Source organism: Silurus meridionalis, chromosome 7 (genome assembly GCF_014805685.1).
Source record: "Silurus meridionalis isolate SWU-2019-XX chromosome 7, ASM1480568v1, whole genome shotgun sequence".
Classification (NCBI taxonomy): Eukaryota; Metazoa; Chordata; class Actinopteri; order Siluriformes; family Siluridae; genus Silurus; species Silurus meridionalis.
The window spans coordinates 1148155-1175792 of NC_060890.1; the positions used below are offsets into that span (position 1 = coordinate 1148155).

Below are 27638 nucleotides of genomic sequence, written 5' to 3' on the forward strand. Positions count from 1 at the left end.
AAAGCGACTAGAAAAATGAGATAACTGACGGTCTGAATCACAAAACTTTACCCCTGAAAAGACAATAAGAAATTAAGAGCAGACATAAGATCCATTTCCAACTAATTAAAAAGGCATTATGGCAGAACCACAAAAGTGTGATGTAAGAATATTGAGGGGATTTAACAGGTAGAAAAGGAGGAAACTTGTTGTCGAAGGAAACTTGTCATGTGATGACGTTGAAATATTTTGAAGTTGTCAGAATTTTACAACATCATTTATAACTTCTTAAAGGATCATGTCTTTGTATCTATGAGTTGAGTTTCTGTTTCTAGCGAAATTAATGAGTTTCCTTTTCTTGTAAATGTGATCGTGCAGAACATCTGAACACTGCGTGTGGGACAAGCCGTGTATATGATCAGCTGCAGAGAAGAAGAAGTGTGTGGAATTTAGGCCAACATACCAAAGATATGACAAAGATTGCAATGTGCAAACAACAGGAGTGTGACGCAGTACCTCACCCATCTTCCTGAAGGTCACAATTCTCACGATGGACTGACCCCACAAGCAGATATTATTTGTTTTTGAACATAAGAGCGATTATTTTGATAAACAGTTTGGATCAGAGAATGGGGTTCAGGGTTGTAGTCAAGGAGAAGAACAAGAATGTTTAGTGGATGCTGTTTGACGCAAGAAAGCTACATGATGCCATGCAGAAAGAATGAGCAAAGTGAACATACCTGTGTGAGATGCTGTGGTTGGGCTACATAATGCACATACAGGTAAAACCTGTTTTTCGTTAAATTACAGTAAAACATCCTCCCATTACTGACATCACACCAGAGTATAAAACGAATCTCTCACTCCCTCAAACAAATCTTTTTCATGAATTCATTTCAAGAAGAAACCTTACTAGATAAAAGTTTGATGAAAGAAAACGCAGAAGAGGGCAGGGAGGAGGGCCATGAGCCAAGACCTCTTTCTGATCCAGATGAACCTGGAGGACTGAAGGACGGCGCTACAGACCGTCATGCAGCGCCCAATTTACTGCAGGAATCTGATCCACAAACACAGCCATCTCCCATTTCTCCCTGCCCTCCATCTCCTGCTAAAGCTGAACATTTGGTGAGGTTTTACTATTTACACTGTGTGTGTGTGTGTGTGTGTGTGTGTGTGTGTGTGTGTGTGTGTGTGTGTGTGTGTGTTTATGAACAAAAAAAATGTTTTTGTAAATTTAAGGTGTAAACTTTGTGTGATAATCTGTGTTAAGACTTAAAGAAAAAAGAGAGAAAAAGAAGTGGAGGGGTAGAAAAGAGAGAGACAGTGTGTGTGTGTGTGTGTGTGTGTGTGTGTGTGTGTGTGTGAGAGAGAGAGAGAGAGAGAGAGAGATTAATATTTTTCATTTAAGCTTCTAATGAAAATATTTTGTTTGTTATATTTTTTAGAAACAACAATGTTCCTATCCTACACCACCGGAGGCAGGTCCATCATCAGTGTAAGTTTTCCACAATACACACACACACACACACACACACACACACACACACACACACACACACACACATGCACAAACCTGTAGTTGTGTGGTGTACAGTCATGAGATGAATCAAATCTGTTTATTATAAGTCTCATACATTCATCTAATACAACACACAGTCTGCTGAACACGTTCAAACACATCCCTGCATGAACTTCACCACTGACCTTCACCACTGAACTTCACCACTGACCTTCACCATTAAACTTCACCACTGACCTTCACCATTAAACTTCACCACTAACCTTCACCATTAAACTTCACCACTGACCTTCACCACTGACCTTCACCATTAAACTTCACCACTGACCTTCACCACTGACCTTCACCACTGACCTTCACCATTGGCTAATTCTCATATTTTATTTGATTATATTTTATATGTTATTGTATTGAAGGTTCAGCAAATCAATAAAATACCAAAGGAAATAAACATTGTTTTATTATTAGTAGTAGTATGATACTAACAATAAAGAATAAACATTTATTTTTTTACAGAGTTGATTCATCATCACAAAAGACGAAGGAAAACGGCAAAAACAACGCAGAGGCAATGTGGAAGTTTATCATTATTAATTATTATTATAATAATAATAATAATAATTATTATTATTATAATAATAATAATAATAATTATTATTATTATTATTATAATAATTATATAATAACAGAGTGTATAGCTTTTGAAAATATTTCAGATTTTCTTAAAAATAATTATCCTTATACAATACAAAATTGTTTTTTAAGAAATGATGAAAGGAGCATTTTTGTAAATGAATTAAATACATTTTTGAAAATGCTCGATGAGGAATCAAGAGAATATATAAATAAAAATCAACATAGACAACATGCATTTTTAGTTTTAAAAAGAAAAAGTAAGAGTATGTGTAATAGCACCTATAATATATATGGTCCATTTGTTCCAAAGGGAAAAAAACACAGTGAGGATTTCATTATAAAAGAACTAGAAGATATAGAAAAGGAGGATTTATTAGAAATATGGATCTATACACTGAATAATCCTTGTTTAGGAAGAAAAACTCGCTGTCCCTGTATGTATAATTTGATCAAGTTTGCTGAAAGATATCCTGATATAAAAATGAATATTGGATTCTCAAAATATTATATATTTATGAATATCGATCGTATATGTGATATAGACGGGATTAAAGCAGAGAATGATGAAAGTGTAGGTCTAAGTGAAGAGCAACTACAATACAACCAAAATGTTGTTTTAAGATTTATAAGTTACATTCAGAGCCGGTATTCCAATCTGAAGTTTTTCCATCCTCCTATTAAACAGTGACGTATACCTGCTTATAGACATATTAAACAAATCCAGTTGAATTAGATACATTATTATTATTATTATTATTATTATTATTATTATTATTATTACTTTTATTTTATTTTATTATTATTATTATTATTCTTTTTTTTTATTTTATTTTATTATTTTTTTTAATTAACATTTGTATGTGTGTTCTGATTGTGTGAAGCACCATGATGACAGCTTAAATCCATTGCCCCATGGGGATAAATAAAGCTTTGAACTTTAACTAAACAAGCACTAAGAAACATCACTGAAGCCTCCCGACGTCTTGGAGAACGTGAAACAACTGCTGAACAAAGTTTTTTTGAGAAGATTAAGAGTTTGTTTACGAGTGTTGTACACTATATTGTTTTAGGATTGATTCTTGTCTGTTGCCTGCAATAAACCGAATAAGAACAATGCTTCATTCTGTGCGCTGTGTGATTCTTCCCTGATCAGAAAAGGCACCACGGGCATCTCAGTTCATATGAAAAACCGTTCGTTTGGGCATGATAAAAATATAACAAATACTTATCAGTGATGAGTCTGACAGCACAAATTAAAAGTGTTGCACTATATTGCCAAAAGTATTGGGACACCCCCTTTTCTATTCTAACATGAAAATGCCTCTGTGTATAAAGCAAGGTTCAAAAGGAAATGATTGATTCAGTCAGTGTGGAAGAACTTGACTGGTCTGCATGAAGCCACGTTCTAATCTCAGCTGAACATCTCTGGTGTGAATTTAAATGTAGACCTTTAGCCAAAAACTCAAACCAAACAACAATGACTTGTACATATGGGTAGTCATTTTAGACACTTCCAAATCTGTTGCAACAGAGATGGAAATACAATTTGTAAATACATGAATTATGTTTTCATCTTTGTTGCCACAGTTTTGTAAGTGCCCTTTTCTGTTCTAAAGAAGGATGTGTCCCAATACTTTTGTGCTATTTTAGAATAGAAAAGGGTCCTGTCCAAACTGTTGCTTTAAAATTAGCATAATCCATCGAATCTCATCATATGCTTCAACATTAAGATTTGTACTCCTGGAAATTACTAAAGTAGTCCAACCTGTTCATTAGAAGGGGGTGTCCAAATACGTTTGGCAACATGGTGTATATTCCAAGCAAACACAATGGAAAATTGTGGCATGTATGATTTATGTGTCATACACACACCTCTTTGTGGTCCAGCAGAACTAAATCAATTAAAAATGGGTCACACAAAAGGAATGAAGAAGGGGGTCTTAACTGTTGTTGAAGATGATGTTGCCACCATCAATATATTTTGCCTTTTATTTGATAAAAATTTTATATATTTTTTATTTTGAATTATTTATTTTATTTTGATGACTGGAGTAGAACTATATCTGAGTCCAATTTTTGCAGTTCTTTTTGACAGAAAATGTGTCGCTTGGCAGAATTGTATATTAAATATTTTTCTATAAAAATGACAGTCTTTTTTATTGTGTTTTACAGTATGGTTTGCAATCTCTGTGTTTGATTTTTAATGTGAATGCCATACAGGAATTTGTTGAAGAAGTTTCTTCCCTTTTGTGAACTAGGAGATCCAAATCTGTTCCAGCAGGACAATGCCCCTGTGCACAAAGCAAACTCCATAAAGATCTGCTTTCCATGCGTTAGAGTGGAAGATCTCCTGCTGTAGAGCTCCTTGTGGCTGAATGAAATCTCACAAATCTCCACAAACACACTCCAAAATTCCTTAATTTTTTCTTAAATGAATAATAACTTGTCTTTGTTTTATTGTATGTTGTTTATTTATTTGTTATTTATTAAAGATATTTTCCAGCGTCAGTTTATTTATTGTATTTTACACAAGTGCTTGAAGTTGTTCTAACTTACATAGTTTTTATTTGTATTTTTTCAAGTAAATATTAAACCTAAATATAAAAATTTCTCTTCCTGAGCAGCTTCCTCTTAAAATCGTGTCTCTTCAGTATGGAGAAAAGACGATCGGACCATGAGTTGGCCTCAGGGGTCCGAGGGCAGGTCTGAAGAGGGTGGGGTTAAACAGAGGGGTGTGGATTATTGCGGGTAGTGGATGGGCGTGGCTTAGACAGAAAGGGCCAGTTGGCATGGCAAACAGAGAGGCAGGGGTGAGGGCTGAGGTCGGTAAGCTGGAGGTCAGCGTTTTGGAGAGTTCCTTCTGAAGTGTGAGCTTGGTCTGAATATGAAACACACACACACACACACACACACACACACACACACACACACACACATAATAATAATAATAATAATAATAATAATAATAATAATAATAATAAGTGATGATAATAATAAACTGCATTAAATTCTGTGTAATAACAGATTTGTAAAACTCTCAAAATATTCCTTATTAAAATATTCCTTATTATTTATTCTATAAAATCTCAAATAAAAAAAAAAAACATAATAAATGCAATACATTTTTTGATCTTCAGATTTCTTTAATGTTCTCTTGAAATGGCACGTTTTCTTTGAATATTTCACACCAACAAAATTATATACATTTTAAATATTTTTTACATTTTGGCAATAAAATCTTTTCGGTGTTAACTGTCTATTCTGTTTAGCCCCACCCCTTTTGTAAACCCCGCCCCTCAGGGCAACTCAGTCCAACAGTTTTTGACGATTTTCATTTGTATAAATAAAAAAAAAATTTAAAAATATATAAAATAAGATTCATTGTCCAAAACGTATCCCCTGTAATCAAAAGAAAAATCTCTAGTAGTTTTGTTTTCCAAAAGTATATTCTTGTTGTTTGTATTTGTGTAATTATTTATTTAAAAACCATAAAATATGTTTTCTTTTAATTCATGAGGTTCAGGATAAAATATAAATGCATTTAAAAAGTAAATTAATGAATAGTAATTTTGTCAAGAGAAGGTCCTCAGAAGGTTAGTAAGATGGATGTGTGTGTGTGTGTGTGTGTGTGTGTGTGTGTGTGTGTGTGTGTGTGTGTGTGTGTGTGTGTGTGTGTGTGTGTGTGATAGATTTTCACCGTGAACACTGAGTTGTTGAACTTTATTTTCTGTGATTTCCCAGTTGCTCGGCCTCTGTGTCTCCGGCTGCTTATGTGCTAAAAAGTAACAAAAAAAAAAAAAAAAGTGTCCAATGAGTCAAATTCGTAATTCAATACTAATTTTACAGCTTTCTACTGTAAGACTCCAGTTGTTGATGATCACAAACTGAATTTTGGTGTGAAAAGTACAAAAGAGATCAATTCCTCAATTTCTTAAACATTTTTGTACACATCGTATTTTAAAAGTATATTTCATTCTTATAATTTATTCATTTATTCATTTATCCTCAGTAAAACCCGGTCAGGAATATGACAAAGCCAAACTTTATTCAATTCAACAATAAAGCAAATTATTTTACTACATTTCTTTCACTAAATTCTCGGGCTGTTTGTCAATGATCGTCAGCTTCCACGAAAATCAATAACTAAATATGAAACTATTTTGCATAATTACATAATCATTGATTTATAATCCATTTATCTGATCAAGAATTTAAATTTTTTACTCGAATTATACCAAATTTTTTAATTGAGAAAGCTGGTGATCAGTGGAGCTCTCATTTAATGAAATAATAGACCTAAAAATTAGTTTTGATTTAATTAGTAATAATTAGAGAATTTGAGTTGCTAATTCCACTTAAATTCTGCATTACACATTTTTTCAGAGCCATTTACAATTATTTAATTGATAAACTGAGCAGTTGAAGCTTAAGGGCCATGCCCAAGGGCCCAGCAGTGGCATCTTGGTGGTGCTGGGATTTTGCTGGGATATTGAGCTCCACTCTTCTTGGAAGATGCTCCACTAGATTTTAATAACAGTTTTGCTCCACATATGGGTGGGAAATTCAAGTGTTGCAATAGTTCTGGCCGGACAGCGTATACACAAGGAAATGTGATTAGTGTTTTTTTTATAAATACGTTTCAGTTTAGTTTAATAATAAAATAAAGCACTAACTTGTTGGAGCTGAGCTTCTGAGTTGACGTCTACGTCACATACGTTGCAGTGATGTGATTGGTCAGAGGGGGCAGCGTTGAGGGACAGATGTTTAGGGCAGGGTATAGCACCAGACGCATCCACTTTTCTGGCCCATTTTTTCAATGGCAGAGTGCAGCGACGCCTCAACATCAGTCTGTGCTTAAAACCTACAACCATCACAGCGTCAGTCAGAGCCGAGAGTCGCATCCTCACAACGTCATTTTTCACACGAAGAAATGTATCAAATAAACAGCGACATGCAATTAAGTGTTTTTTATATATATATATGTTTACACGCAATTTGAATTTCTGAGATTTTAAAAGCAGATTTTACAAACTGTTTTTTTATTATTATTATTATTATTTAGCACCAATGTTTCATTCAAATGTAATTTTTTTACTTGGAACTCTTTCTTACTAAATTTGATACCATTTTTTTTTCAGATTTCTAAAACGAAATTATGTAAATGATAACATTTAGAAAATGAATACCTTTTTGATTATTAACAATTTTTTTCATTATTAAACTTTAATTTAATTTGATCAAACCAAATCTGATAGCAATTTTTTTTAACCAATAATCACTTTTTCTACTTCATTGCTAGTTTTTAAACTAATAGGTTTTTTATTTATACTTTTATCAACATTGACAACTTATTTTACCCAAATTTCGAAGCTACTGTTCCTGAATTTGATTACTAGTTTTAATCAATAACTTATTTCACAATAATACTACACTATTATTTTATGTTTTATATTATATTTTCTAATTTCCAAGCTAGTTTTTTATGGATAATTGTGTTGTTTATTGTTGTTTTTACTTGAACAGCAATTTATTCCCAAGCTAATTTTGACTGTCAGTGAGTTTTACATGATTTTACTTGATTTTCAAGCTAGGTTTTAAATGCTGACTAGTTTATATTAAACTTTAAAGCAATTTTTATGTAATTTGTTAGTTGGTATTTAACTGAAAGACTGGTTCTTTTTAATTAAAACACAAAGCTAGAAGGTTTTGACCTGGTTGCACTGCTAGTTTGTATTAGCTAGTGTTTGTACTTAATTTGTTTAAAGTGTGATTAGCGGAGAGACTGCAGTCTACAGAACCTTTATAATGGTCCTCGAGCTGCGAGCCGGAGTTAACGGTCACTTTGCAGATGGGACACTGAAGACTCCGGCTGCAGTTCCTCCAGCTCCCGTTTCCCTTCGCTACGGGTTCAAGGTCACACGTGAGTCTCGGGTCTAATGGAAGAACGGGAGCAGGGGATTCGGAGAGGTGCTTGCTCTCACACAGCTTTTTTGAAGAAGATGTGATTGAGATACCATCAGTTCCTACATCTTCTGGCTTTGATGCCTGTGATGGTTCTGTGGAAGGACAAAGGATAAAGCCAGATTGTATGATGGATGTCATTGCTAATTTCATGCTATTTTTTTTTTACACACACATGCAAACCTGTTCTCTCTGACACACTTTCATCCTCTGGCTTTTTTCTCCCTCTTTCCCTGCACACAGACTTTTCCAGAATCCGTTGTTTGCTCTTCAGCTTGTCTATGGCTTTAAGTTTCTGTGCGTGCTTGTGCCCTTTGTAGTGCGCCTCTGCCTGGATCTGACGACAACCACAAAAAAAACATTACAGCTAAAAAGTGTTATAAACTCGAGTGACACTTTATATGCAACACGGGAAACAAAACAAAAAGCGTTTTCATTCCCAAAACTGCAACTAGTGCATGTGGAGCATAATGTGAATTAGCTGTATTAATAATCATATCATTAGGAGGTTATTTAACAGGAGATCATGAAAAACTCAAGTGTGTGTGAATATTTTTGCATGAGGAAATACAGAGAGACAAAGGAGAAAAAGAACTAAAGAGAGTATGTAATATATCACACGTCCACTAGAGGGAGAAAGAAATCAGACGGAGCTGAACTTCAAGGTCGTACAGGATTCCGGTGGATCGAATCAGCTTTAATCTCTGACGATTTTAATCTCTCACAATTTTAATCTCTCGTTTAAACACTGTGTTTGTCATAACACCGCAAAAGCCAGTCACGCTAACTGTTTCTTATTTGGTCCTTCTCTATCATTACCTGCCTAATAATAGGGAGAGAACACCACACATCCTGCCTGATCACTGGGATGTTGTCAAAAACAATCCCATAGAAATAATTTCATCAAATCTCATGCGTTCACACTAAGTCATACAACGTGGTTTACAAGAACTTCCTGTTTGATCCAGCAGGATCAATGTTGCAAAAACCTGGAGACCTTTTAATACTCAAGCACAAACCACACGTATTCTAAATGGTTGTCAAATAACATGCACCTTCATACCAGACAGCTCTATCCAATGGGACTTCTCAGTTATTCAGCTGAGCAAAAGTTTAGGGCCTTGCTCAAGGGCCCAGCTTTGTCAGCGTGGTGGTGGTTCTGGTATTTGAACCCATGAGCTACTGATCGGAAGCCTAACATGTTTTCCAATGAGCTACCACAACCCGGATTTCGTCTGGTAATTGATGTTCAGTCTAGAATAACGAATACAAGACAGGACTGGGGGTGTTAATTTCTGTGGAACGAATACATTTTTGTTTAAAAAGCATATTTTTCTCTCTGTTTTAGCCTCCCGTCCACACTGAGGCGCCGTTTTCAGTGAACGAAAACACTGCTTTTTGAAAACGCCTTCCAAAGTGGATACATTTGCAGTATGGACCATGTGTGAAAACAAAGTTGAAAACGATAATTTTTTTTATCGTTCCAGTGACGTTTCTAGAAGCCGGAAAGTAAACAAATGGCAGGCGGAAATGTTTTCAGGCATTTAAGCACAGATGAGCCACTTTGGGAAACACCAGATGCAAGAAAATGTTCCAGATGCCAGGGTGAGGAACATTTCCTGCCTGTGTTGTTGCCTAAATTCAAACCCTGAAAATGTCAAAACTATTCAGCTACTCGTGCATAATGATCATCGGTAAACAAGCTACATGATCTTACTTCCACACCCACCCTAGTTGCCAGATTTGGCTCCTGCTGTCTTCGGCCTTTTTCCCTGAAGATGAATATCCGGCTCTCTGTTTTGACACTGTTGCGGAGATCCGGTGCAAATCGCAGAAGGTGCTTGACAAAAGAAGACTTCCAGAACACATGCCAGAAGAGAACTGGGAGAACTGTATTGCTGTGCAAGGGTATTTTTTGAAGGTGATTGTGTGGAAACGTAGAAAAATAAAGCACCTTCTTCTAAACAGTAATACACAGGTTCTTCTCAGTTCAAACCCCTTGTTGGGTACAAACCGACACCCTGCTGTCGCTCTCCAAACACCAGCAGAGGGCGGAGAGAGTAACCAAGGTGACGTTGAACTCCTCTTGGTTTCTCCATCACGCCTGCTGAACTGCACCTGCTGCCACTTAATGCCACTTATTCTAGGATTCTGAGGACTCTGATGTTCAATTAGCTGGGGATCATTTCCGAAAGTGAATGTCGAATGCTTTTCGACGTGAACCTCAGTGTCCTCTGGTACTTGGATCTGGTTACTATTTTGTGGTGTTGTAGTAAGTTTTTCTTGCCTTATGGGGACATTTAGTTTTGTTAACGGTGCCTCATCTGTTATTTCGCGCAATTCACATACTCTGAGACTTAAATATATAAAAAAATAAAAAATAAAAAAAAAACACTTGTGTATGTGTGTGTGTTTATCTCACGGTCGAGTTGAAACGCAGGTGACAGATGTTGCAGGTGATGATTTGTTTCTTCTTCAGCGATTGTGCGATACTGAATGTGTGGCTGATGACTGCCTTCTGGACAGGGTCCATCTTTACAAACACACAAAACACACACACACACACACACACACATACACACACACACATACATGGAATAAGAGGGAAAAGCTTTAGAACTACAGCACTAAAGCTGCAAGGCTTCTCACTGCCATCTAAAAATGTTCTCACACACACCAGGCCGAAGTTGGAGAAGAGGTTCAGGGGTGATGAGATGTTTGCTCTCAGAGGCAGAAAGCGCTTAAGGTCCTGAACAGGAAGTGATTTCAGCAAAGCACCACCCTGGACTGGACTTCCTGTAGAGACAGGAAACAGTGATTTTGACATTAGAAACATCTCTTGATTATCACATTGGATTTCTATATGATGTATTCTTTTTTTTTTTAATCTATATCTTTAATTCAACTCTACCACATTTCTCTCTCCTTTTTTCTCTCTCGCTCTATCTCTCTCTCTCCCTGTCTGTCTCTGATTGCTCTTTTCCTTCTCTTTCACATTAGCCCCTCAATGTTTCATTTATGCACGTCACTGAAAGATCTACAGACAGGCAACAAATGAAAGGAGGAACTTGAAGAGACGAGTGGGTGATGAACAGATGAGTGGAGGAGAATAATGAATGCTTCTGGGCAGGTGTACAACATGATAGAAGAACATAATTAACATCCTACAGTGATTAGTGTCTCATAAACAAGGTTACAGCAAAAAGCTGCCATATGATCAACAACTTACATTACACTGGATGGATGGATGGATGGATGGATGGATGGATGGATGGATGTATGGATGGATGGATGGATGGATGGATGGATGAAAATAATGGATGGATTAGAGCAAATAGAATGATGAATGGAAGCAAAAGATAGCTGCATTCATGCCTAGACGAAAAGACACATACATGGATGGATGAAAGTGTTTGGAAAGAGATGCATACTAGATGGAATAATAAATAAACTGATAAATGAACAGAATGGTGGATTGAAGGAATGATGCAAAAATATGACGCATGAATAGTTGGAAAAATAGTTGCATGAATGTAAAGATGAAATGATTTGATGGATGGATGGATGGATGGATGGATGGATGGATGGATGGATGGATGGATGGATGGATGGATGGATGGAAGAAACATATGGGTAAATACATAGATGTAAAAGATGGCTGGATAGACGAATGGATGGATGAGTAGAAGTAAATAAATAAATGGACTTTTCATAGTCTTTTTTCCCATAGTCTCAGTCTTGCTGTTCCCCCTTGTGGTAGAAAGGACGAACTGTAGCTGCCCTGGTAGATTTTAGCTGGAAATTATGCAAGTAACCAGCAGGGGGGGTTTTGCATTGCAATTGCCTTTTCCTGACAATCTTGCTTTAAAATTTTAGTTTTTTTACGAAAAAGATCAAAATTATAGAGTAGCCTCAAATACACCCTCCTCCCTCAGCCAACGTGGCTGCAGTTTAATGTGAGCCACTACAAGTATGGCATGATACAGTGCAATTGAAAAGTGTGAGGTGTTTTATGGTGTTTGAAAGACACGTGCATGTGCCTTCGGTTTCTCTCTAACAAACTCGCTAATATAACAGTATGAAGATTCCCTTTGACCAAACAAATCTATAAATGTCCAGATTTTCCACTTGATTTTTATTGAAGACATCCTCCCTGAGCATGAAAACAGTTTTACACACTCTCAGCATCCGTACAGTAGGTTTCGCCGAACATTCAGCTGAAATATTTTGAAAAACTCTCTGCAGGTGTTCTTCAGAAGTTGTAGGTTTCTTTATGATCCAGTTCACCCCAGAGCAGATCAGTAGGATTTTGGTGTGGTGACTGGGCAGGTCTTTCCATGAGAGATATCACCCAAGATGTCTGTCTATAATAGAACTCGGACTTACGCTTCATCGTTTTGTTGTACGGTGAAGTCGGTTCCAATGAGTCCAGACGGAATTGCATGGTGTGAGCTGGAAGAATGGAATGGGAGACATGTTGGTTTAGGATTTCTTTCACTTTCCAGAACCTTTCCATCTCCAAAACCATTAAAATTCCACCTCCATGTGTGACTGTGGGGGGTGAGGGAGTCTGATCACATCATCTCTCCTTATAAAAATGTCCCATTTGGGCTTCCTTCTGTTCATTGACTGTCCAAGGAAACGTGTTTCTGCCTTTTAACCAGTTTGTTGCAGAAGGAACATGAAGGTGTCTCAAAACTGTAGATGGATGGGTGGTTGGATGAATGGGGGTTGGTTGGGGATTTATGGATATATAACATATATAGATGGATGGAGGTATAAAAATAAAAGAATGGAAAAAAAGAGATGGATGAAAAGAAAGATTGAATTACAGATGGAAAAAGCCACACTGGGTGGGCGGGGCAAACTTTCTCTCATCCTGTCAATCAACACTAGCCAGTTGTGAGCATCTGTGACCTCATGTATGTGGAAGAGGCAGACGGTGATTTCCTTTAGGTGTGTTACGCTGCCAGCTGGCAGCACAGGTGAACCACAACAAATACACGTAAAATATAATTCTATGTAAGCTGTGAGAGAACCAGCCTGCGGATCCGATGGCAAATCTGATGCCTGTTTTTTTCGGATTGTTTCCCCCTGAATAAATGGGATTGGTTTTGGACACGTGCCAGAGCAGCTGCGCTATGCAGTAATGGAGACTGTCCTGTACGGTGCGGGGTGAAAATAAAACGCCACTACTAAAGCTTTTAAAAGCCCATGGATGTCTATTTTAACACACTGAGGCCATTCAGTTGTGTGAACAAAAAGCGACAGGAACATTCCATTTCCTCACTGACTCAAAACACCACCATGTTCAATGAAAACCTGTGGCTAAGTCTATTTTATGTTTGTTGTGTGTGTCTGTGGGCGTGCATATGTGCGTATGCATACGCTTCTAAAAAAATGTTATGTGTATGATCATGTCAAACAGTTAAAAAGACTTTGAAAAGCCGCATTATAAATATTTGCATATTATGCAAATGATATGCAAAATGCTTTCATGTACAGTGAGAAGCTCAGTGAGGTCACAGAGGTGCATAATCACATTAGCATAATCAAACGGGCTGTTGTTTGACAGGACACACTCAACACACTAACACACTCATTACAGAGGCGGACATTATTCTATTACTACTAAAAATTAAAAAAATTTAAAATGTTGTTTTGTTGTTTGTTGTTTAGTGTAGCACCATGGTTCTGGAGAAACGTTGTCTCATTTTTACTGTGTACTGTGTACCACTGTGTATAGTAGAAATGACAATAAAAGCCTCTTGACTTGACTTGACTCTTAAAAATGTTTTCCATACGGACAGATTTGAGCCATTAGAGCAAAACTACAGCAAAAGTCTCAAACAGTGCAGTACACACGGGAATACATGAAAACACACACTTTTACATTATATAATTGACTATTTTGCAACTAAAAGAAAGTAATTAACATCTTTCCGTCTGCACTTTATGTTCTATGTGTGAACTATTGACCGATGTTCCTCAATGCAGTATGAATGATGGATTAATGAATAAATTGATGATGCATAGAGGAACAAAGATGGTAGTATGGATGATTTGGAATTTGTATCTCAGAGCTTCTTATTCACCTGAAATATAAAGCAGCAACGCAAAAACCAGGATTTTTGTTCTTTTTTTCACCTGTGACTTTTCGGGCTCCTGCACCAGTTTTGGCCTGGTTGGCTTGCCGTAGTCGGCGTTGGTGAGTTTTGCCGTTGTAGTGGATCTGAGCCTGAGTGCTGGAGTTCAGCTGGATATTGCACACTTCACACATCGTTAGCATTCGCCGCTTCCGCTTCAGTTTCACCTCCGACATCTCGAAGTCCAGCAGACCCCTCATACCTGAGAATGTCAAAAGGTTTAGGGTGAAACGTTGATGTGTTCACAAGAGTCCGTAAGAGTTTAAACATGAAAGGGGCTTATAAGATGATCAAATCTCTACGGACCAAAAACCTAGGCCTCATCCGGGTCGATATTTATTCCATTGAAGTCTTACCACGAAGGCATTCACTTACTGTTTTTTTTTCCTGGCATGGTTTACTGCTATTGGTAATTGAAGTTCTGCTCCTGACATCAGTCTATGTAATCGTGTGATGGCATCACAGCACAGGTGGTGTCACTCAACACAGCCAAATGAGCAGCTGTTTACTTAGAAATCAGCATAGCAGGGAATGCACCTTACGTGAGATAACTCAACATAGATGTTGGCGCCAGGATTTCTGAGCAGACATAAAATCTTGGAAAGTAGCGCAAAGATGAATCGACTCAAATAATACAGTGAGCAATATGAGATTAGGATACAGGATAGGCAATGCAGGTCATTCCTGAAGGTAATGCAAATGTCTAAAATGTCTTTATATGCTGTAATATTAGCCTTCACTGGAAATAAGGGGTCCAAATCCTAAAAATTGCCACCATCAGGTCAGTTGCTACCCTTTTTGGCACCCTAGCTGAGATTCCTATTGAGCATGGCTCCGCCCTCCCACCATACAAATCATTTGCAACCTTCCATATAGAAGGTTATAACCATTTAATAATCATTGCAAAATTGCTTACTGGCGACCCCTACTGGTGCGCACTAGGCAACCCCCTAATTTGTCTATGCAGAGTCGTGCATTCTAATTAAAGCTCCTGATATCCATCAAACCCAGATTCATCAGACTGTCAATAATTAAATGCAGAGAACATGTTTACAGTTCCAGAGCTTCAGTGAAGTAACCTTACATCACTCCAGCCCACACTAAACGTGTGCACCTGCTAAGCCATGAAACCGCAATTCATGAGACGCCTGATGCATAATTTCTGTTGTTCAGAAGGCAGTTTGGAACTCATGTATGATGCAGGACATGAAGGACAGGTCATTCTTCAGCCCTCTGTGAGTCTACATGGTTTACTGCATCCATGCTAAGCTGTTGTTTCAACAACATGGTTCCGTTTTACTTTATTATTCAGTTTAATGCAGATCTTGCAGGGCTGAAAGTTCACAAAATTATATTTTTAATTGAATATTGTGTATTCCATTGTTAGATGAGCTCCAACACTACGTACAGTTCTGCCTGCTCTTTTCTTTTTCTGGCAACCTGATCAAATCGCAATGTTCTGCTTGGACATTACCGGTTAAAATGTCCGGTTTTTGGGGACTTGACATTGTAATGGACTTGGTGTCAGACTTCATAATGTCCTTCTCAGAACTGTGATTACCTGCATCACCTGTCCACGCAATAATAACTGTCCATTAAGGACAATTATTTAAACCTGAAGAGAACTTATGATGTCTTTTGTAGGAGAGTATAATGTATTAAATGGTGGCCAAAAGAATTAGGACCCCCGACTTTTTCACACATGCACACATGGATCTTTTCTAAAGTTTTACCACAAATTTCGAGGCACACAATTGTTTCGGATGTCTTTTGGATGCTGTGGCAGGGAATTTTCTTATCACTTGAACTATGAAGCCTGAACCTGTTCCAGCATGATAATGCTCCTGTGCACAAATCCATCTCCATGAAGATCTGCTTTACATGGGTTGGAGTGGAATATCCTGAGCAGATCAGGATCAAACCTTAGTAAGGTATGTCAATATTAATTTTATAATCATTACCATTAAAGTGAAAAAGGGTTGCCACGTAGATCAGTTAGATTCATAGTGTGTGTGTGTGTGTGTGTGTGTGTGTGTGTGTGTGTGTGTGTGTGTGTGTGTGTGAGGGATGTCCCCATTGCCCAAATCCAACACACAGGTCCTTTATGTGCATTTGACAAAGGTCACTCACTAATAAACCCTTAGTGTGTGTGTGTGTGTGTGTGTGTGTGTGTGTGTGTGTGTGTGTGTGTGTGTGTGTGTGTGTGTGTGTGTGTCTCTGTCTGTGTCTGTCAACATGTGTTGACTGATCTATTCCAGCCAGTACAGTTCAGAATATCCCACTCAATACACACACACACACACACACACACACACACACACACACCACATAAAAGATGGATGCATACATGTGAAAGTCACAGCTGCTCATCTTGACGTATTTAATGCCACCACTTGTGCCATAATGCAACTTCAGGCGCAGAATGCATTCTGCGAAAAGTTTCCGAAGAATCTCCAAAGTGGAGACTTAAACGGGAATCACAAAGAATCAAACAGTGCCATGTTCAATCTTCCAGAAAATCTAGAACTTATCAACCATTAAAAGAACCATTGAGAACTTTTTCCCAGGAGTTTCTTTAAGCACATGCAATATTGTTTGATAACTGCTAAAAACAGACCCACTTCCTGCTGGTGTTCTAAGAATTTCAGACACCAATGCATCCTAAAAATAGCAGTCTGTGTGTGTGGAGTGTGCGTGTGTGTGTGTGTGTGTGTGTGTGTGTGTGTGTGTGTGTGTGTGTGTGTGTGTGTCTCTGTCTGTGTCTGTCAACATGTGTTGACTGATCTATTCCAGCCAGTACAGTTCAGAATATCCCACTCAATACACACACACACACACACACACCACATAAAAGATGGATGCATACATGTGAAAGTCACAGCTGCTCATCTTGACGTATTTAATGCCACCACTTGTGCCATAATGCAACTTCAGGCGCAGAATGCATTCTGCGAAAAGTTTCCGAAGAATCTCCAAAGTGGAGACTTAAACGGGAATCACAAAGAATCAAACAGTGCCATGTTCAATCTTCCAGAAAATCTAGAACTTATCAACCATTAAAAGAACCATTGAGAACTTTTTCCCAGGAGTTTCTTTAAGCACATGCAATATTGTTTGATAACTGCTAAAAACAGACCCACTTCCTGCTGGTGTTCTAAGAATTTCAGACACCAATGCATCCTAAAAATAGCAGTCTGTGTGTGTGGAGTGTGCGTGTGTGTGTGTGTGTGTGTGTGTGTGTGTGTGTGTGTGTGTGTGTGTGTGTGTGGATAACAAGGCGCTCCGGTCAGTGTGTAAAACCCACACATGTTCTAGTTAAAATACCACCACAGAACTAGGTGCTGAACTCTCGTCTGCACTGTCAGGATTAAGTGCTACAAGCGAAATGAGATACACAGGGCTGATAAAGTGTCTCACTCTGACAGGACTGATAAAGTGTCTCACTCTTACAGGACTGATAAAGTGTCTCACTCTGACAGGACTGATAAAGTGTCTCACTCTGACAGGACTGATAAAGTGTCTCACTCTGACAGGATTGATAAAGTGTCTCACTCAGACAGGACTGATAAAGTGTCTCACTCTGACAGGACTGATAAAGTGTCTCACTCAGACAGGACTGATAAAGTGTCTCACACTGACAGCACTGATAATGTGTCTCACTCTGACAGGACTGATAAACTGTCTCACTCTGACAGGACTGATAAACTGTCTCACTCTGACAGGACTGATAATGTGTCTCATTTTGACAGGACTGATAAACTGTCTCACTCTGACAGGACTGATAAACTGTCTCACTCTGAGAGGACTGATGAAGTGTCTCACTCTGACAGGATTGATAAAGTGTCTCACTCTGACAGGACTGATAAAGTGTCTCACTCTGACAGGACTGATAAAGTGTCTCACTCAGACAGGACTGATAAAGTGTCTCACACTGACAGCACTGATAATGTGTCTCACTCTGACAGGACTGATAAACTGTCTCACTCTGACAGGACTGATAAACTGTCTCACTCTGACAGGACTGATAATGTGTCTCATTTTGACAGGACTGATAAACTGTCTCACTCTGACAGGACTGATAAACTGTCTCACTCTGAGAGGACTGATGAAGTGTCTCACTCTGACAGGACTTATATTGTGTCTCACTCTGACAGGACTGATGAAGCGTCTCACTCTGACAGGACTCATATTGTGTCTCACTCCGACAGGACTGATAAACTGTCTCACTCTGACAGGACTGATAAAGTGTCTCACTCAGACAGGACTGATAAAGTGTCTCACTCTGACAGGACTGATAAAGTGTCTCACTCAGACAGGACTGATAAAGTGTCTCACACTGACAGGACTGATAATGTGTCTCAATCTGACAGGACTGATAATGTGTCTCAATTTGACAGGACTGATAAAGTGTCTCACTGACAGGACTGATAATGTGTCTCACTCTGACAGGACTGAAAGTTGTCTACTTTTTGTAGAGTGGACAAGCTGAAAGGTCACTATTTTAGGATGCAAACTATCTTTATCAAGAATGATCAGATGATATTTGGTAAACGCTACAGAGATACTGCTGTACTGCTAATACTGAGAGGTGTTTAGTGTTGCAGTTGGTACAGATGTAAGTCATACAGAAGTGCATATTATTCAGTGGTGGAAGTTTACACAGCATGTAGTTGCGTTAAAGTAGAGATTCACTCAGTAAAATATGATTCCAGTAACAGTAGTGTCCCTTTAAACTTTCACAGGAATAAAATTAGAAATGTTTTTGCCTTTAAATGTACTTAAGTATCCAAAGTACTATGATTTATTATGGCTATAATTTTTATCACAAGACTCAGTTTATGTGAAAAAACTGTAATGTGACTCTCAGCATTGATCTATTAATAGAATGATATTAATGAGTCAAACATTAATTGATTTCTATTACAATTATCATGAGCCCAAAAGTTTTTTTTAACCAAGGTGTTGTGACAAATTGAAGACTTAAATTTATTCCATCATTTATTCCTCTCTAAATGTTCTGCTTGCTGTTGAAGTGATGCTGAACTCCACAGTATGTTGTTGCCACAAATTTAAAATGATTGACCAGTTTTTATCCGCTCAAACAATATTTGAGTTTGAAATGTAGTGGTTATAATAAAAGTCTCCCCAAATGAAATACTTCAGTAAAGTACAGATACGTGAAAAAACTACTAAACGACGTACATTTACTTCCTTACTGTCCACCACTAATATAATTGTCATATTATTTGGTATTTTTGGATGCTACCATGGTCATACACCAATGAGCCATATCATTAAATCCGCCGTCTAATATTGTGTAGTTCCTGTTAGGGCTGGAATGCTGGTATTTGACACCAAGATATTAGCATCAAATCCTTTAAGTCCTGTAAGTTGTGATGTAGAGCCTCCATGGATCGAACTTATTTGTCCAACAGTCTTGTTCCTCAAAACATTCCTGAATAATGTGTTCCAATGTGGATTTGCACTAAGCGTTATCCTGATACTGATACTGAGAATAATGTTGCTATGAACTGCTGTCTACAACAGTGTTTAGGAAGGTGACATCAACATAACATCCAAATAAATGCCAGGAGCCAAAGTGATTTATCAGACCAGGCTTCCACTGCTTGCACTGTTATAGTGTACAGGGGCCAGCATAGGCTCTCGGACCCACCTATGAAGCTGTCATTCAGTGCCAACGTCAACTTTATCAGCAGTTTATGCTTTAAGAGCTCTTCTGTAGGATCAGACCAGACGGAAGAGCTTTTTACTCCTACTCAAAGACCCCCTGTCAACACTTCCCTCGACTGACCTGACATTAACCACCATACACCACTACAGAGTAGGAAAAACACAAAAGACCCTCTAACACAGTTTTCTAGTCTGTTTTTAAGAAGAATTTTCTTGTTGCTTAATAAATCTCACAATTTACAAGTGCCAGTGTAACAAGATAATCATTGCTATTCTCCCCAGCTGTCAGTGGTATAAACGCTATGGCTGACCAGTTTAGCTGCAGAATATTTGATTACAATACAAAAGAGGGCAGATACTGCAAAAATGTCTGTGAAAACTATCTAAAGAGCCGTGTTATTCAGCTAGCTAATCTAGGAAAGTGTTTTTACTTGTCAGATACACATTATAGCCCAGTGAAGCTAAGGCTAGCACTCCTAAAGCATTAGGAGACTTGCTCTTAACACATGACAGTGCCAAGGCTTGAACACTAAACCTTTGGATCTTTAACTTCCAGCTTTAAACCACCGAAGCCTTAAACGAACTGTAATCACTTTACAAGAACCCAAACTTGAATCACACTTTAAACCAGCAAGTGTAAGCATTATCGTATTGTTGTAGCCACACAGCATTTAGTTCATTTTTAAATAAAAGTAAAGATACTTAGTGAATTCTTGTATAACAATGGAGCCCTGATTAGTTCATGAACGATTCATTATTTTTGGACTAGTCTTATTTGTGTATATATATATATATATATATATATATATATATATATATATATATATATATATATATATATATTATTGGAACTATAGCCAGAGTTGGTGTATGTAGACGTGTTGGTGATCTGCTTATTGAAAATGTAACATTATATATTATTTCTCATCAAATGAACTAAATGACTCAAAAGATTCGTTCATTTCCTTCATCAAAATCCAATACTGCCCCTGCTGGGCACTTGAGCAATAACAGATGGATAAGAAACTATATTAAAAATATTAAATTTAAGATACACTAAAACAAATATAGTAATATATAATTTTTTTTACTTGTTGGTTTAATGCTATATGCACAACAATTCCTGACATACAAATCACCCAACTTGATAGTCTATACAGACCTGGGATTTACCACTGATTTATAGTACATTCATAAATCAGCCGTAACCCCGCAGTGTGGCTGTTGTTTTAGAACTGTTTTCCAGAGCCTGAGTGGCATCTACACCTCATTTGGCATCTATACCTGAGGATGTGTGAAAAGCAGCCATGAAGAGAATGCAAAACACTGTCACTATTTATACTAAATGTGTTTTCATTGGGCTTTACCACATCGTATGGGTGTATACCGTGTTCTCTGAAGCAACAACTGCGATGGACTGAGAGCAAACTATCTGTTTGTGTGTCCTTGAAAGGCTAAGCAGCTAAACTCTAAATGACAAGCCATCTGGTACATCACCTCATCACTCACTCCAAAGTGTGCTCCTGTGTGTGTGTGTGTGTGTGTGTGCGAGTGGGTAAGAATTCTGCGAACCGTGTTCATGGAAATGCTCCGAAGCATCACTCTGTAAAAATAGTGTGTATTTTTCCATACGGCTTTCTGAATGTGCTTGTAATTGCAGCCCACATCATTTCCTCTCTTCCACAACTGAGTCCCAAAACACAACAAAACATATTGCTATCTACAGTAACCATTGACATACTATTTAATTTTTTTGATTGGTGGTTTGAGACACAACCAGTAACAGTACAGTACAGCAACAGATACAGTAATGGCAATAAGGAAACGGGAATAAAATGCACAGGAAACTAAACTAAATCCTTATTACCTCAAGTCCTTATCTAAAGCTGATTTCTAGATCAGGTCAACTGATGATCTGAGCAGAACGTGGTAATATTTTATTGCAGGTCTATCGTTAGAGGTTCTTAATCCACATAAACACCGACTCTTTAAGAATTTACATCTACAGGATTTGGCAGACTCCATTATCCAGAAATACTTTTAAACATGCTTTAAAGTCTCCAACATGAACAGTTTCAGATAATAGGACTAATAATCTTAAAAAAATAATAATTAATAGCATTTTTAATAGGAGTAATTCTAATGTATGTATTACAGGAAGAAGTAGAGATTTTGATGTTGCTTGAAAACTGCTAGTGATTAAGTTTCTAGGGCACTATTTCACTGTGAGAACCAGAAAAGTCTTGAAGATTGTCCTTCTTGTACTCTGTGAGGGATCAGGGAAGCAGTGGTAGAAGATAAAGGGGTCAGATGAGTAGAGGATGAGTCTATTTAAAACATTTCAGATTCTTACTGTTTATGATATCAACATTTCTCAAATTTGTGTTTTTATTTATAAAATATACTCGGGTAACATTCCAGAGCAATTTACAGGGTATTTTAAAGTAAATTCACAGGTTCACAGTTACTTAACTCGTCAATGTGTAGATTTTCATTTCCCAAAAATTCGTACTTGTAGAGGTCAATACTCTTTACAGTTTAGGGGTATTAAATTATGGAATAATTTATCTCATTTAGTAGAAAAATTTTCTTTCTTAAAAAGTTATAAAAGATGTATAAAGAATTATTTTATTGCTGCTTTGTAGTTATGCTTTTGTTTATTGATTTTTTATGAACCTTATGTACTCTATATAGTTTTTGAAGTATATTATTATTATTTTGTTTATTTTCTTCTTTTTAATTTTATATTTAGTTTATTTTTGTTGTTGCTGTTTAGGTGGAGGCTTTAAATAAGCCCTTTGGGTTTTTTGCCTCTCCCTGCACAATATTTGGATTGTATTCTTGCATATTGTATATTGTTTATATTTGTGCAAATAAATAAATAAAAAAAGAGAAAGAGGATGGGTGGATCAGAGGAGAAATGGTAGAGGATTGGGAGATCAGAGGAGTAGAGGAAGTGAATGGCGAGATCAGGAGTAGAGGAAGTGAATGGCGAGATCAGGAGTAGAGGAAGCGGATGGAGGGATCAGTGGAGTAGATAAAGAGGATGGAGGGATCAGTGGAGTAGATGAAGAGGATGGAGGGATCAGTTGAGTAGATGAAGAGGATGGAGGGATCAGTGGAGTAGATGAAGAGGATGGAGGGATCAGTGGAGTGGATGAAGAGGATAAAGGGATCAATTGAGTAGAGGAAGCGGATTGAGGGATCAGTGGAGTAGATAAAGAGGATGGAGGGATCAGTGGAGTAGAGGAAGAAGAAGGTTGAAAACGAGTTGTGCAGCTGTGTTTTACTGAGATCTTACCAGCGTTTAATCCTAAAACAAGTCTAATTTACCACATATGCAGCACAGAAGATGTCACTGTATGTAAATCAGATTATACTCCTTGATGTTGGTCTGGAAACATTTTCAACCCGATTCTGTGATGTTTGTGGTGGATGTCAGAAAACACACGTTGATTTCAGTTGTCCTCAAAAGTTACAGTGCGACAACCCAACATGAATAAGATTGATTTTCTTTAAAACAATCAACCTCAATTTTATTTCATGTGTTCGGTGAACCAGCGATGACTTAAAGCCTCGTTCCAATTATACGTAATCAGTCTCTTCACTGCAGTCCTGGGAATCTCAGTCATCCATCAGTACGTGATGAACAAAAACATTGTTGAAAGCCGCACTGTTCTTGTATTGTTTTTGAGCATTTTTCATAAAGTTATGTCTGTCGGAAAAGGAAAGATAATATGGAAAAGTCACACAAAATGTTTAGGTAAATTACTTTTGGTAGAATAATTGAATAATTTGGAATTTTACCCCACAGTATATTTTTTTCCTTACTACTCCTCAATTAATAAATTCTTACTAATACTTTCCTCCATTTTTTCTTGTGTTTTTTTCCTCAATGTGTTTGTCATCCGTCTGCTCTTGTGTTTGAATCTCAGTGTTCTTCTATATATTTGGAAAAAGCATCTGCACAGTATAAGAGTCATTTATTAGCCGATGATTAGCGACAGCTGGATGTGGATGTAATGACTCATCATTTACATCAGTCTGCTCCAGAGTGAAGTGTTTCTCTTCATACAACAATGTTGTGGTTTTATTCCCATTAGATCTTAGCTCAGATTTTGCTGATTTTGCAGATTTGATCAGACACTTGATAGAAACAGTCTATAAACAACACAACGGGTTTTTTGGAGCATCTACATAATCATACAGTTCAGGCAAGTGAATTTCATTTTGGGTACAACCAATGCTTAAGACAATAACCGTCAAGTCCACACATTTTATATTATTATACATTACTTTTCACAAGTCGCGTGACATATTTACGTTTACATTGAATGCCCTGTATAACAATTCCAGTGCACCAAAGTTACCATGGCAACCATGGCAACACATTTTAACCCTCTGACATCTGACCACCCCCCCCAAACTACATACACTTCTGCCTCAGTCTCACGCCATCAGCTTTCTCCGGAGTGGATTTGCATGTAATTGGCTGTAATCCTGTGTGTGACTGGTGTAATTGATAGTTTTGCACAGTACTTTGAGGGGGAGGATGTGTGTGTGTGTGTGTGTGTGTGTGTGTGTGTGTGTGTGTGTGTGTGTGTGTGTCAGAGAAATTGCTGTAATGTGCTTTAATACTTGATAGGCAAAGAAAATAGACATAGAGTTAGCTGGGTTTTTCAATAAAACAAAAGATGAATAGATTAAAATATACCAGACGGTTAATTAGACTGAAATACTAGTGTATTGACAAATAGAGTATAATTAGATAGTTGACTAGTCAGATAGTTGTCATTGCTAATTGTCAGAATTGTGGCGGACAGCGATCCGTTGTGTGTGTTGTGTTTGTGTAATGTTACCCAAGGACTCACTGTAGAGAAAGCAGGCAGCATGAAGACCAAACTGGAAGCCATGGCTAAAAAAAGTAGGTAATGAGAGATTGTGTATTTCTGTGTTTATGCCAACAGAAGGCATCTGTTAGATGCCTTCGTTCAACAACAGCAGGTCGCTCAAGAGCTGGCAGCCTGTCATGGAGGACAACCTAAAACACTGTGCGGGAAAAAGCACAATACCTGTGGTTGGCCAATGCAAGCCCATGCAAAGCATGGCATCCATATAACAGCAGATAACATTAAAGCCTACTTGGACCTGGGCTTGAAGGGTGGCTATCAAACTTTCCTGGTTCAGGAAAACAACAGCGAAGAAAATGAGCGTGTGTTCAGTCGCCAAGTGTTAATGGAAGGTAGATATTTAAACATAGCCATACAAAATGCATTCAAGGGGTCAGCTGTTACAGTGGGCGCTCTTTCCCTCAGGGTACATACTTTGTATCCAACCTGTAAAGATCCACCATTCTCAGATAGGCTTGAGTATCTCTGGCAGTTAATCTTGCACACTGAAGCCAAATTCTTAAAGAGTAGGTGCCAGGGATACATAAAACATTGAGGGTGAGAGACATATGACATATGTTAGCCGTGTTTCTCTTTATTCAAGTGTCCACAGGCATTTAGGACGGCTGGGTGTATCCAAAGAAGCTTGGAAAGAAGCCGTGCTCCTACTGCAAGAGTAAAGACGATGTCTCGAAGGTACAGCGTGATCAGAAACAGGTGAGTCCACCTGCAGTTCTACTTAAAGGATGGAATGCTAAATGTTGGACCGATGATAGGACCTATAAACAGTTGGGGAAAAAGAAGGCCCAATTACCCACAAAGTAATTTGACCCTTTGATTCTGTGCTGACCTCCACTGGCTGATCTCCACTGAGTTTCACCTCTACTCCAAGCACAACCCTAACACTGGAAAGAACGCCTTTACTCTCACCCACAGAGAACCATTTCTTGGAATGTAGAGTTTGTGGAAACTGCTTTTAAATAAACAAAACTAAAACTGAGATACTTACTATATTGCCTTTTGTTGCTCTTTACAGACTATGCCGAGTTTCAACTTAGGGTTATGAAGGGCACAATCCTCTGAGTCACCACTTGTTTTAACACCATGTGTTATTCCCTTGTAATGCCTCTATGCCATGGGGTAAAATATGCCCTCGCACCCCAGAACTGTAATGCTGGGTCTTTCTTACTGGTACCACTAACCTGGAGCAATGGTTCAGCACCATGGCCAGTGACTCAATCAGTACATAAGTACATAACACAGAACTACAACATCTCGGTAGTAGGATGGTTGAATTGATGAATTAATGCTAGAATATAAAATGAATCAAATAATCGATAGTTTTAGAGAACAAAGTTTAATTGAATACATGTGGTTGAGGGATTGTTTAGTGCAAAGACTTTGGTTGGGTCCAAAGTTTGGCCCTACAGCCAAAGGTCACGTGTCGTTTGTCTATTAAAATGTACACTAGCTGGATGAAGTCTGCACATTCTGTTAATAGCATTGCAGTATTTTAAGTATTTTGAGGTGCATTTTTCAATATTCTTCAAAGTTTAATGTGGACCTTCTGCAATACAAGAACTTTGTAGCACTTTCTATGGAAATGATCATGCATTAGAACATGTGCATTAATACAAACCCTCTGTAGACATTAAATAAATTTTAATTACTAATAATTTCCCTATAAAATTCAATCAGGGTAATGATTTAAGTCTAATTGCTCTAATTGATGTGAAATTTAATGCAGAGGTACATTCTCCAGCAAACTCCAACACTCAAAAATATTATTATTATATATTAATGCATTTAAACCTTAATTGTGACATTTTCGGCCTCTAAAATTAATATAAAAAAATCAGATGAAATAAGTTTTTATTTCAAGAAAGTTCATTTTCATGTTCAGTATTTAACCAAATGCAGGGAGATTCAGAGCAGTTTTCGAATCTCGGTTATATTCCGAAAATTCGCATGCTGATGTTACAGGTGTGAAATACAGGGGTTCTCTTACCTGTTTGGCTCGAGCGCTCCGTTTTCTCATCCGGACGGGACATTTAGACGATTTAACCGTACACCATTCAGACCCGCGTGCGTGCACGTGTGTGTTGCCGTGAGTCCGTCCTGTCCCGACTGGGGATTCTGTAGAAATGAGGTCGCGCGCTCTCTGGGATTCCCTCCTGCAGCTGGGTCTCGCGTTCACGTCACCGAGCTCGCACACGCGCGCGCGTTCCCCCAGTGTGTCCTGCCGTGCGTTTGCGTGTTCATCCATTCTCAGAGTAATAAACACTGCTTGTTGTGTTACAGAGCACACACACACACACACACACACACACACACACACACACACACACTTGCTGGCTAAAACAGACAGTCATGAAAAAGTCTAGAGGAAGCCTCATGGATAATGATAACACATGGTTATGGTTATTATCCATGATGATGCAATAAAATGCAACAAAACAAACAACAATGGTCAGAAAATTGCAAATTATTCAATATTAAAGTTCATATACAATAAAATTAAACCACAACTAAAGAATTGTTTTTTTTTTAAAGGGTTACCAGAAGACATAATTTTTTCTCCAAAAAAAATGGCAGCAAGGCTTAGTTTTATAAAAAGAAAGACTTCTAGAACAATGTTTTTTGGACAGATGAGACCAAAGAGAAAATGTTTGGCTATAATGCACAGTGTGAAAATCAAACACTGATCTGTCCATGTGCTCTTCTGTAATCCAAAGTACAACTACAGTTCTGATGTCAAATGTAAATACAAACAGAATGTACGAATCGCAAAACTCAAAACAAAACAAAACATGTCAA

The 27638-nt window shown here is 37.8% G+C and overlaps 1 protein-coding gene and 1 long non-coding RNA gene across 2 annotated transcripts; one reads left to right on the top strand and one right to left on the bottom strand.

The window, feature by feature from the left end:
- Positions 1-845: 845 nt before the first annotated feature.
- On the top strand, positions 846-2141 carry LOC124388725. The gene is made up of 3 exons (XR_006926460.1): positions 846-1104; positions 1425-1474; positions 2015-2141. It is a non-coding gene; the product is annotated as an uncharacterized LOC124388725 (long non-coding RNA).
- A 2477-nt stretch (positions 2142-4618) lies between these two features.
- LOC124389063 (zinc finger protein 385D-like) lies at positions 4619-27057 on the bottom strand. Its single transcript, XM_046854277.1, has 9 exons — positions 26830-27057; positions 14243-14443; positions 10773-10891; positions 10518-10628; positions 8279-8432; positions 7933-8190; positions 6808-6995; positions 5832-5909; positions 4619-5012 (listed from the first exon to the last, which is right to left on the bottom strand). The coding sequence occupies exons 1-9, from the start codon at positions 26870-26872 to the stop codon at positions 4782-4784; spliced, it is 1383 nt and encodes a 460-aa protein (XP_046710233.1). The 5' UTR covers positions 26873-27057; the 3' UTR covers positions 4619-4781.
- Positions 27058-27638: the final 581 nt, after the last annotated feature.

Bases quoted from the DNA above. Each gene is read 5' to 3' on its own strand.
- LOC124389063 (XM_046854277.1), bottom strand. From the start codon at position 26,872: ATGTCCCGTCCGGATGAGAAAACGGAGCGCTCGAGCCAAACAG. The intron at 14,444-26,829 runs GTAAGAGAACCC...TGACATTCTCAG, and splicing joins GGAGCGCTCGAGCCAAACAG to GTATGAGGGGTCTGCTGGAC. The intron at 8,191-8,278 runs GTTTGCATGTGT...GTCCTTCCACAG, and splicing joins AAGTGTGTCAGAGAGAACAG to AACCATCACAGGCATCAAAG.